General features: G+C 36.0%; 1 protein-coding gene across 1 annotated transcript in view; it reads left to right on the top strand.

Annotated features, from left to right (window-relative positions):
- ADGRB3 (adhesion G protein-coupled receptor B3) overlaps positions 1–12,345 on the top strand; it is a 461,748-nt gene that overhangs the window by 364,704 nt on the left and 84,699 nt on the right. The window contains exons 17-19 of the mRNA XM_035543018.1: positions 530–656; positions 2,300–2,403; positions 5,268–5,370. Of these exons, the coding sequence (XP_035398911.1) occupies positions 530–656; positions 2,300–2,403; positions 5,268–5,370 (334 nt within the window). The remainder of the gene's footprint in view (positions 1–529; positions 657–2,299; positions 2,404–5,267; positions 5,371–12,345) is intronic.

The raw sequence follows: 12,345 nt of genomic DNA on the forward strand, positions 1-12,345 counted from the left end.
AAATAAAAAATAAAATTAAAAGAAAAAAAAAAAAGAAAGAAAATAAAAAAAGACACTACAAGTAGCGACCACCACATTTTTTGCAAAAGGGGACAGAAACTGAGCCGGTAAGAAAAAAGAGAGAGAGAGAGAGAGAGAAAGCCTCCCCCTCTTCCCCCGATGAGTTTTTCGCAGTGCTCTGGTGAGGCTCGGAGGTGGCTGGCAGCGCAGGGGGCGGCTGCTGCCGCGGCTGGCGGGGCTCCGCGCAGCGCAGCGCGCCGGGCTTTCAGCACCACGGCGCCGGACAGCTCCGCGCCGCTCCGCGCTCCGTGCTCCGCACTCCGCGCCCTGCTGCGCCGCGGGGGCGCCGCCGGGGCCGGCGCTGCCCCACTCGAAGTGCCTCGCCGCTGTCCGGGAACTACACGCTACACTCTCCTCGCGATTTCAGCTGCATTGTCTCCTCGCGGAATTGGCCGTCAGGCGTAATTATCCCGATTTTTTTTTTTTTATTTTTTTTTTTCCCCTCTCTCTCTCTCTCTCTCCTTTGCAGGAACGACTCTTTGGGAACCTGGTCCACCCAGGGATGTAAAACTGTGCTTACCGATGCATCCCATACGAAATGCTTATGTGATCGTCTCTCTACCTTCGCCATTTTGGCTCAGCAACCTAGAGAAATAGTAAGTAACAAAGGGGGGTGGAAAAAAAAAATCCAGTTTAAATGCAAAAGGCAATAGCGCGGGGGGGCGAGGGGGGTTGGTCGAGATTTCCTCTCAGGTATATTTCAGACGTTGCATTGAGGAATTGTTTAATATTCCAGGTAGGCTAATGTTGTTAGTCTCCTGGTGTCTACAGTGTCTCAGAGAAGCGAATTCCAGATTCTGTGATATAACTAAATCCTAGTGAAATTTACATGTTCTCGAACTCTGGATTTCTCAGAGAAAGCCTTCTAATTGTAATGCAAGTGTGTTGAAAACTTTTGTATTGAACAATTATCAACTTAACAAGCTTTTTAAAGGTTGCAAGCCTTTTCAGGAGATTGTACAGGGCTTTATTATTGCTCTTGGTAGGATAACCCTAGATACTGTAGTTAAACAGATTGCAGATCTGCATTGGACATTTTCAGCACAGATTTTCTATGTAGCTGTTGATACCATGTAACAAAAATAAACAAGTTTGCATGTAAAAGAGGGAACATAAAGTATATGAGCAGACAGTAATATTGAATATAAAAATAGTTCAAAAGCAAATATTTGTGAAGTTATCATACTAAGGTATAATTTCGTGTTCCTGGTTTTAGAAGCATATGATCAAACTCTTTTTTGGAACAAAGTGGCTGGAATAAAATGTTACTTTCTGCCTGAGATGTGGCCTAAAAGTACATCAGTCATATCTCCTATTTGGGTGACAAAAGCTATCTTGATAAAACGTAATTTACAACATCTCCCTGAGCATTTTTGTAAACCAGACACTGTATCATTTTAAACTTTTAGGTCTATCTTTTTTCTTCCCCATTTTTATTAGCAAAGACCATGTCTATTGCTGAACATGAACACCTATACATAGAGGGAAAACCTTACCTGATATCTGATGATAATAGCTCCTTTTGTGGCAGGAAAAGCTAGTTTGTTTTCAAGGTCATTTATTTATTTTCATATTTTATTAATACACATAGTACAAATGAGTTAATTCTAAATTTCCAGTTTCTTTATGTAAGGCTTATGATATTGTTGCCATAGATATCTTGCCATTCCTTGTAGATGGTCAGAGGCCCAAGCAAATTAAGTGTGTGAGAATAGTAGATCGAAGTCAAAGTTATTAAAAGTCAGAAAGTTTGATAATTCTGCAGTAAGCATGAACCAAATTCTGGGAAAAATTACAGGATGATCTCTAATATATCAGGGTAAAACCAAGGTGTTTCTTTAATACACAATTCCAAATGTTGCTGTTTCTCAAGAGAAAATATATTTTAAAATTAATTTTAACAGGTACTTCAAACTTGTGTTCATGTTATGATCTATTACATTGTAATATTACTATTTTTTCTATTTTTTTTTTTTTTTAGATATTATGCAGGTATTATAGGGCATTTTAAAGCTCAAAGGCCTCTGAGGATTTTATCAATAATTAAACAGATCTCAGAGTTATGTATGAATCATTTTTGGAACTAAGTTGATTTCCGCTTCATAAGTAATATTATTGAAGCTATCTCTGACAGGGTTGCTGGATTTATCATTTTGTTTTTAGAGCTTTCTTGTGTTGGATTGTTGTTTTAATTGCTGGAGGATGGTTTTCCTTCATGGTTATCTGTTGTAACCTACAGATCATGGAATCATCTGGTACACCCTCAGTAACCTTAATAGTAGGCAGTGGTCTTTCATGCTTGGCCTTGATCACCCTAGCAGTTGTCTATGCAGCATTATGGAGGTATGTAATGGATTGACAAAGTTGAATGTGAATGCATAGTTACATTTAGTTGAATTAAAATTTAAAGAGACTGTTAGTTGAAACATTTCTTATTTGAAAAATGATAATTATACTAATTTTAAAATGTAGTGCATGTTTTGATTTCTATATCTGTTGATGTGATCGATTAGTTTTCCTCTCTTGGCCTATTGGCAATGGTATAGCCCACTTTACTTTACCCTCTTCGGTGTGAATGATATTGCTTTTTCAGGGAGGTATTTATAGTGCCAGTAAACATTTTACGTGTTTTTTCTACAAGATATGTTTCCTGTGAGAAAGTGAAGCAGTCTCAAATAGTGTGGTGATACAGTCCAGTAATGTACTTTCTGTCCGTCCTGAGTTTAATACATGACAAAATTAGATTGACTTAAAAGTGCAATAGATAATCATGGAGAAAATGAATTTGTGATGTGATTAATTTTGAGATGAGAAATAATGTAATGTGTTAGTGTGGAAGAAATAGAAAAGTGAGAGGAAGTGTGATATAAAGTAACAAATATATCAAAAAAAAAGAGAACATGAGTTTTCACTTAACTGTGATTCATAATACAAGAAAAGTAGGTTCTCAACTAAAGAAGAAGAAAACAGGGAGAAAGTAAATTTCAAAGTAAAGTAAAATCAGCTAATAGGATTTTGCTTTTAGAAGCAGTTTGGTAATTTTACACCCTTTTCTCTTTCACTCTCTCTTATTCAGGCACAGAGATTCACAGAACTAGACACATATATAGTAAATATAGAATATCTAGTTACATAAGTTATAATAATAATTTTAAAAAAGTAAAAGGATTATCAGTTATTGTCTGTCAAAGCTAAGAATGAGAGTATTTCAGGATATTCCCATCTGAAGTATTATAGTGTTATTTTTGCACTCCCTGATATATTTAGCACTTGGAAGGAAATACTGTCATGCTCAGTGGAACTTGTCTACTCCACTATGTTAACTTCCAAGCTGAGAAAAAATGTATGTGGTATATTATGGAGGACCTAACAAGGGTTCTGCATCCATCCAGCTGAAGAGAATATAACTCAGAAAAATCTCCATGTTCTATCAGTGAGATATTTTGAAAGTATTATGATTACTGAGTGGTCTATCATTTGCATCATTAAAATTTGCATTGAATAAGTTTCTTGAGAGCACATAGTAGCCAACTGTAAGGAGAAGATAGACCATGGAATTTATATGTATATTTGATTCACTGCTTATTTTTACAAAATTGGAGGTGGGGAGAAATGTAATATTTTGACCCTGTGCCTATATCTATATCTTCTCTTGCCTTCCCTTCCCTTCACTTCAACTTCCCTTCCCCTCCATAGTAATAAGGGCCAACACTACTGCATTGGCAGAAAAATTAAAATCGTTCTAGCTTAAGTCAATGTTCTGAGTTCCTCCTTGCACTGTATTTACACAACCACTAAGATCCTTTATAGGCCATAGATACTCAGTGTTGGGATCTGGCCCACATGAATCAATAGTTAACAAGTTAGAAAGTAGCAGCATACTGTCCGTCTAGACAAAGGCATTAGACTTTCTGTATTTGTTTGCAAACATAGACTTAGCCTTAAGAGCACTGTTATATTTTTAGAAAAATATGTGAATTGTGGTATCAGGGTTGTTCTGTCTTCTTATGTAAAAAATGTAACGGTAACTTAAATGATAGCTGAGTAAAATGATTTATGATTTATTACAGGTCCAAAGTTGAGCATCTTTTATGGGTACATCACCCCTTGCTATGACCTCAGACTGTCAGTTATGGGTGTATAGCTCAGGAGGAGAAAGCAATATTAACTAAGCTCAGTTCGTAATTATATAGTATAATATATATATATAGTCATAATATAGTCATAAAATATGTTAATATATGGCATAGTCTTCAGAAAACTGAGCACCCTTAACTTTCATTAACTTTAGTAGTCAAATTTACTCTGTTAGCAGCTCTGAAAATTGTGTCAGTAAGGTACTTCAATTGAAACCATCATTATTCTCTTTCTGTGCTCTAGTATATAAAAGCTGTATACAGAAAAATGAGAACATTTGCATCTTGTAAGGAAGTAGGTAATAAGAGTATCTGTACTTTTTCATCCTAAGCATACTTGTAAAATGAGTGTAATAAGTTGGCAAGAGAGTGTGTGATGCTCACTGCTATAATTTAAATCTTTCTGTACAAACATTAGCTATTTTTGGCATTAGGTTTTATGAAGATGAAGATCTTACAGTATTATTACTTCTCCACACAAATTATTTGTAAATGTGGTGGAACTTCAAGATTAATGCTATTGTTATAACAATAATGCATTTCGAAGTGCACTACTATAGTATCATCAACCAATCTGCATCTTAGTTACGCATTGTGGACCAGATCTTCTCTTCATGTAAATCACCACATTTCTCTGAAGTTAGTTTGGTGACTCGTCTATGCCAGCTGTGGATATTCCCAGGGATGAGCAGGGAGCATAAATTACATGAATGCATCCAATCCCATTATCATCCATATGGTGTCAGAAAAGTTTTGCCAGCAGTTTTGAAAAGAAGCATTGATAGAATCTTTTTTTTTTTTTTTTTTTAAATATAGCAAGAAACTAAGAGGAAATTGCAGAATATCTATCCAAATACCGTAGTTCTTATGTTTGAAACGTGTTAGCTCACTGATACTCTGAGCACATGAAAGTTTTCACAGTTTTTAGAGTACATCTCTCTAACATTTCTAAGAATTGCATTAAAGTTTTGCATGATTTACCAGTTGTTTTCCATTTGGAAAAGTTTTACACTCTTGTGTTTTTTTTTTGTTTGTTTGTCTGTTTTGTTTTGTTTTTAATTATTTGAACAGGTACATCAGATCTGAGAGGTCAATAATTCTAATCAATTTCTGCCTTTCTATTATCTCATCGAATATCCTTATCCTGGTTGGACAAACTCAGACACATAACAAGGTATGATAGATAGTATAACATTTGCACTTAAATATTGATGCCTTTATTTTATTTGTGTTTATCTTAAAATAATTGCATTTATTTAGACCTTTATTCATAGGACTTGGCATTTTTTGTAGACTATTAACAGAAAAGGGAAAGTATTTTCCATGTTTCATAGTCATTTCTTCCCCTCCAAAAATCCCTTTTCGTATTGTTCCCTCTGGATAAGCTGTGCTCTCTGTGGTAGACTTGTATGTTTTCTAACTAAATTTCAAAGCAAAAAAGTTCAAAGACTCAACATCAAAAGCACAAATTTGGGTTCATTATAATAGTTGTAATAGGATTGTGCTACAGTGTTTTTGTCTTTTTATTAACATGCTGGTACTCAAAAGGCAAGTAGAAATTGCTTAGAAGTTAGAGTACTACTCTTGAAAAAGTGCACAAACAGACATAACAAGCTATAGAACTGTTAAATCTCTGGCTGACGTAGCTATAAGAAAGTAACAACCCTGCATACCTTACTTAGCAATAGATTGCTGATTTATTAGTAATCTGTTCTCAGACTTTCTGAAGATATTCATGATTTGCCTCTTTCCTGTACGGCAACTGTGTCATTGTTTTGAGGAACTTCCCAGTGTCTAGTGATGCTAGGCAACATTCAGAAGTGACAACAAGTGCTTGTTTAAAATTAAGTATAGCTACATGACAGCTTGGAATATAAAATAGAACACAATGCATGTATAGGTCTATATGTGATAGAAGGGTTTGGAGATGTTATGGTTTGGAGTGAGCAAGTATCTGTGAACTAATTCTTTATCCCATCATTTTAAACTACATAATACACTGCTTGTATTAATTTTACGAATATCTAATGAAATACCTTCATCATTCTGCTATGACTAGTGTTTCTATAACATATCTATAATTAATCATTTATTCTTTTCAAATGAGTTCTTAGAAACTTTGCTGCCTGAAGTATCATAAATTCAATAGGAGCCACATAGCTGTACTTTGAAAAACTTTCAAAATATCCATCATTTCCAATATAAAATTTAACAAAATTATTGAAATTAAGATATTAATATTACTTAAAGTTTTGAAATTGTGTAGAAGTGCAAATGAATAAAATATGGTTTTGCAGAAGGAAAACACATGAGTCTTGGAGACTTTATTCAGGGGATAAAAAAGTCTGAAATGTGCAAGTGACTTCAGAACGCCAGTAACAGAGGAAGGCAGAAGAAGGATTTAGCCTCTCTAGAATTTCAGCAATGATATGTATAGTCATTTATACTATTTTATTATGTATTTCAAGAAGTAATAAGTTTCTGTAGCTAAAAGTTGCTGGTTGTAGTGCCATTGTGGAATCAGGGTTTGAGGACACCAGACATATATGTTTTTGAGAACACACTCCTTAGGTATTTTGGAAGCCTTACTACAATGCTTCAGTCTGGGAACACTGAACTCAAAGATGCCCTTAATCTTAATCCATTGTATGAATCTTAATCTCGTTGAGCTCCCTCACTTCTGCTTCCCAAAATCCTTGAACTCCTAAAAGTGCAGAGATATTATATTGACTTATCTTTGAGAACTGCAGATCCTAAGAATGGAGATGTCCAGAGGAAATTATTGACAGAAAAAACAACACATCACAAGGTTTAAGTTTTGAATATATGGCCTGAAAAAAGACTGTAAAATATCTCTTTTTACTACACTTGTCTTCTTTTTGAGTCCATGTCTTGTTTTTGATACATGTACCACCAGGGAGCTTCTAGCCAGGGAGTACCCCTAATGGATAAAAGGCAGAATACACTTTTTATACCAAGGAAGATATTCCTTGTTAGACCAAAATTCTTTTTATTACTACGTCCACTGACCTGTGAATTTTTCGTAACTGTAAGAGACTAGCTTATGAATGCACCATCAAAAAAATGTCCAGCAAAAGCCAAGGTTTAGCAAGTGCTTAGTCAAATTAAAATAACCAGACCTGGCCATGGCTTTGGTATGTTTGTAAATACAGATCCATTTTGGTATCAGATGTGTTTCAAAACAAGTTCTGAATTCTATATTTTCCAAGTTCATATATGACCAGAAGAAGCCACTCTTTGATTTTTAGTCCTTAGATATAGGTTACAATGCTGACATCCGTAGGAAAAAATATGTTTTCATTTTGCTGAGCTGGAAAATTCAGTATGGAAATGAGAACTTTAGAAAGAAGATCTGTGCTTTATCTATGGTTTAAGATGAAAAACATTTTTAGATTTTTTTCTGGGATATTGTTACTTAATATAGATAAAAAATGGGTTTTAGAGTTTGAAAGTTATGGGTCAAACTTTGGAAAAAATTTTATGAACAATAATGTACTATTCAAGTCAACATTTTTTTCTGTACTGAAGACTGAGGTGGTGTTTTATGGTAAGATGAACTCAGTTTTTTCAAAGTATCAGGGAAAAATTGAGGAATGTGATATACCATAAATGAGTGTTTATTTATTCCATTCCATTCTCATTCTTATGTCCGTACAATTTTTATATTAGTGGGGTACCCAGTTAGTGTCCATAGTAGGCTGCTGATGTTCACAAAGTTGAAGAATGTTCTGTTTCAGCATATTGTGATTTGGTTTTGCTTCTGAATTTAAACTGTCCCAAGCTTTATATGTGTGTGTATTCCCTTTGAGAATGTGTGTTTTTAAGTCTATTCAAAGATTAATTTCATTTTAAAGTTGAATAGTGTGTAAATTAAGCATACTGAACACATATTTATAACAAACAGAACTCTTTGCAGAGTTCTGCAAACTAGTTTTCTCTAGTTTTCTCTATCTGCATTAAAAACAGCACCAATGACTCTTGTTCATTCCATTGCTCTTCCATCTCTAGGAAATTTCTGTGGTTCACTTTAATGCACAAATTGACGTCTGTGACAAAAAAGAAATATTGACTCTCTTGGTCTAGATAAGTGCACATTTTCTGTTATTTTATTTTTGCTTTATGTAAATCATATATCACACAGAATCACACAGAATCATCTAGGTTGGAAGAGACATCCAAGACCACCTAGTCCAGCCTCTGAAATATATATACTTACCATGTTAGGTTTAGCTCTGCTCTATTAAGTTTGAATATATTATTGAAGTTTTTACAAAAACTGAGACAAAAAGTTTTTTAGTGAAGACTGAGATTAAATATTACACTGTCTTTGGTTCAGCTAAATTCTGCCTTTTTCAGTAAAAAAGATCATGTAGAAGTAGTTTAAATTATTTAAAGCTATCATAGCTTTTCCATTTCTGGTATTTCTTGTTTAAAAATGAATGTTTCTCCAGTTTAAGTATGTAAATTGTAACTCAAGGACACCGACATTAGTCCGGTGGTGGTCTAGGTCATAGTCTTCTTAGCTAGTTCTAGAATGCCTACAGACCTGGGGGGGACAGGGGGAGTGGTTTGGTTCCTTTAGGAAGATTTGGATTTGAATAGCAAAAAAAAAAAAAAAAAAAGCCTTCTGTCAGCAGAAATGCCTTGCTACTTTATTCCTTCTTAGCCCAACGTGCCGTGCATTTTACTGAAGGCCCAGCTCAGAAATCTGCTGCTGTTTTCGGTATGTTTGTCCAAGATTTTCCAGAACTTTATTCAAAGCCTTCTCAATATGTCAAACTTTGAAAGAGATCTCTATTTTGTGAGACTCTGTCTTGAAGCACAGGTCACTGAAGGCTGAATTTGGAGGAATATTACAAAATTAATTACATATCATGTTTCAATATAATTAGCGTTATACTAGGCATGATAAGCATACTAATTTACTCCAGTATTTCTTTCTGTTTCTTGTTTTCTTTTCCAGGGTAAATCTTAGTGTTACATGTTAGACCCATAATCTTATTTAAATGTCAGGATATCTGTAATGCAACTGATACACTAGGGATAGTCTTTTTACAGATGAATTTAGTTGTAATGTTAAAATTAAGTCTCTTGAATTAGAGAAAGGTAACATTTTTCATGTGTAACCTAAATGCTCAAGTATATGTTATTTCACAAATACTGTGAGATGTTCTAATAAAAATGATGATCTACAAAAGCAATAAGTTTTTACTTTGAAGAGACTGACAGCTTTCTTTGGGGAAATATCTATCAGTGATTCATAGGTTTCACTGTAATGTATCTCTTGCTATAATAACTGTTTCTTAATGTTCTTCTTCCCATCAAGAAAATTGGCTTTATTTCTTCTATATGTGGACATTTGGCATTCAAACAATAAATCTTTATTATGTGTCTGTTCCCATTTAATGAACAGATTCTCTACTCCCAACAAGTTATTGATTAATATTATGTTGATTTTTTCATAAATTCTCTTTTTGTTTGCATACATTTAGAAAATACATTGTTTTGTTCACAGTTCTGCCTAAATAAAAACACATTAGCTGTTTGATGTAAACAATTCCTGTTTACCTATTTTCCCTGCTAAGAAAGCAAAGCTGAATAAAATTTAAAATAAACCATAGAATGAATTATACAGATGGGCAAAAATTAATTATTTTCCATATTAATCTGTTTCTGACTGTACTTAAGAATTTCTTGCTGGAGTTTAGGTCACCTGTGAAAAACAGGCATAGTTTTAGAAATGCACATTTTGTTAGTCATAGGCAGATTTATGTGTACCTACCAAGGGAAGACCATGGACCAGAGCACAAGGCAAGCCTTAGCAACCCTGATATTCTGTGTCAGCACCGTTTAATTGCAATATCCAGTTTATTATGCTTGCTATTACATTTTGGATTTCATCTCTTAAACCATACCTGCAAAGATATGAAAAAGGCAGGAATTTTATATCTGATGTGTTTGGGGAAAAAAAAAAAAGTCATAAAATTTTATAGGTGACAGGATTAGAATGGTCACCAAATAGGCCAACTGAACAAAAATAACTAAAGAAGCAAATGGAACTGGAAAGGAGCTGAGAAGCCACAGCATTACATTCCCACAGCACTCTGAAGCAGCTGACTGTGTAACTAAGGCTCCCTCAGGTTTTGAGAAACGGTGGGTGGAGGGATCCCCTGAGAACCCAGCAAATGTTCAGGTGGCATTAATGCTGTCTCTAACCATGTGGCTCTTGCCCCATATCTGCCACTGACTTACAGATGCAAGCATCATGGCAATATATCTCCTAGGAAACAGCGGGGGAGACCTAAGAGCAGATGGAATGAACAGAAAAATGATGCTAACACAGCATTAGGGTTGTTTTAGAAAATCAATGAGGAAGTAGGGAATTTAATGCTTCAAGCAGCAGCACTCTGTATTTCAGCTCTTGCCCTGAGAACTTCAGGAGGATACCATCCATTTAAACAGTAGGGCCTGGGCAAATATGTCCTTCCATTTTTGCCAGTACCCAGCTGCCAAATTAGTACCTTCACTGCTGATTGTCATCTCTTTCTTTGTGTGCAACAGTTTTTTGAACAACTGAGCCACAAAGTCACTGGCATGGGTCAGCCCTCGCAGAAACCCACCAGTAAATAGGTCATCAGTTGGAGCGCATTGCAACACACACAGCTGTGTATTTGGGAACTCAGAAACAACTAACTGAAGAGAGCCCTCTTAAACGAGTAACTATTACATGAGAAGGTCTGTTTAAGCAACACGGTTTCACCATGCCAAATTCTGACAGAACCTGTTAACATCAGCTGAATTAACTACCTACTTTTAAATTGTCAAGAGAACCTCTGGGAGCAGATCTCTCTTACCCAAGATCAGTAAACACTGTCATTCATACAACTGTTACCTGCCTCAGAGGAGAAAGTAACATTCTTCTCAAAAGTGCCTGCCAGTTTGTTTCTCAAAATACATCAACTTTATCATTCAGTGTGCTATTTCTAAACAAACCAGACATTTTGATTGTATGTGGGCTAAGAAAAGAGATTGGGTAGATATTAGCAGCATGTGGTCTCTGCTCAAATTTCCAGAACCTTTTTAAGAGCTCTGTGAGCTATTTTAGAATCACAGAATTGTTCAGGTTGGAAGATCATCTAGTTTAACCTCGTTCTCAAATCAGGGTCAGCTTTATGGTCAGAACAGGTTGCTCAGGGCTTTATATAGTCAAGTCTTGAAAACCTCCAATTGTGGAGACTGCACAAGCCCCTTGGGAAACTTGTTCCACTGCTTATCTTTCCTCATGGTTAAAAATTTTTGGTCTGGTCTGGACCTTTCTTGTTTCAATTTATCCTTATTGTCCTTTGCCATCCCACCACAAATCCCTGTGAAAACACTGGGTACATCTCTGTGAGCCCCCTACAGCCCTGGACAAGCTGCTGTTAGGTGCCCCTGAAGCCATGTCTTCTCCAGGTTGAAGAGGCCCATCTTCCTCAGACACTCCTCAAAAGCGAGTGCTCTACCCCCCAGGTGTCTTGGTGGCCTCCCAAAACTCACTCCAGCTTATCAAGCTTTCCTTGGATTGGATGAATCAGTTGTATTGGACACAGTATTCTAGATATGGTCCAATGAGTGCTGAGCAAAGGAGGAAAATCCATCCCTCAGTCTACTGGCTGTGCTCCTGTTGATGCAGCTCACTGCCCATCCCTCCAATATGTCTAGGTTTCTCTGGACGGTAGAAGTGCACTCGAGCATATAGACTGCTCCCCTCCCAGTTTGGTGTTATCTACAAAGAGCAAGAACTCCACTGCCTACTCCAGGTCACTGACATTAAACACAGGACCCTGGATAGACCCCTTTAGTATTCCACTTGCTATCTGTCTCCAGGTGAATTGCCACCCATTAACCGGTACACTCTAAGCTAACCATCCAAACAGTTTTTTACCCATTTGGTTGTTCACCCATCTGACTGTGACGTCCTAGCCTGGATACAAGAATTCCATTGGAGACTTTGTTGGAGCCCATTTTAATGAATTTAATTTTAATTAATTTAATGAAAAGCAAAAGTAGTGCAGTTTTTGGAATCCAAAATCCATCAAGTTTTACCTGTGAAAGACTTGGATTGTGTCTGACTCACAGCAGTATCAGC

Source organism: Cygnus atratus, chromosome 3, assembly GCF_013377495.2.
Source record: "Cygnus atratus isolate AKBS03 ecotype Queensland, Australia chromosome 3, CAtr_DNAZoo_HiC_assembly, whole genome shotgun sequence".
Lineage (NCBI taxonomy): Eukaryota > Metazoa > Chordata > Aves > Anseriformes > Anatidae > Cygnus > Cygnus atratus.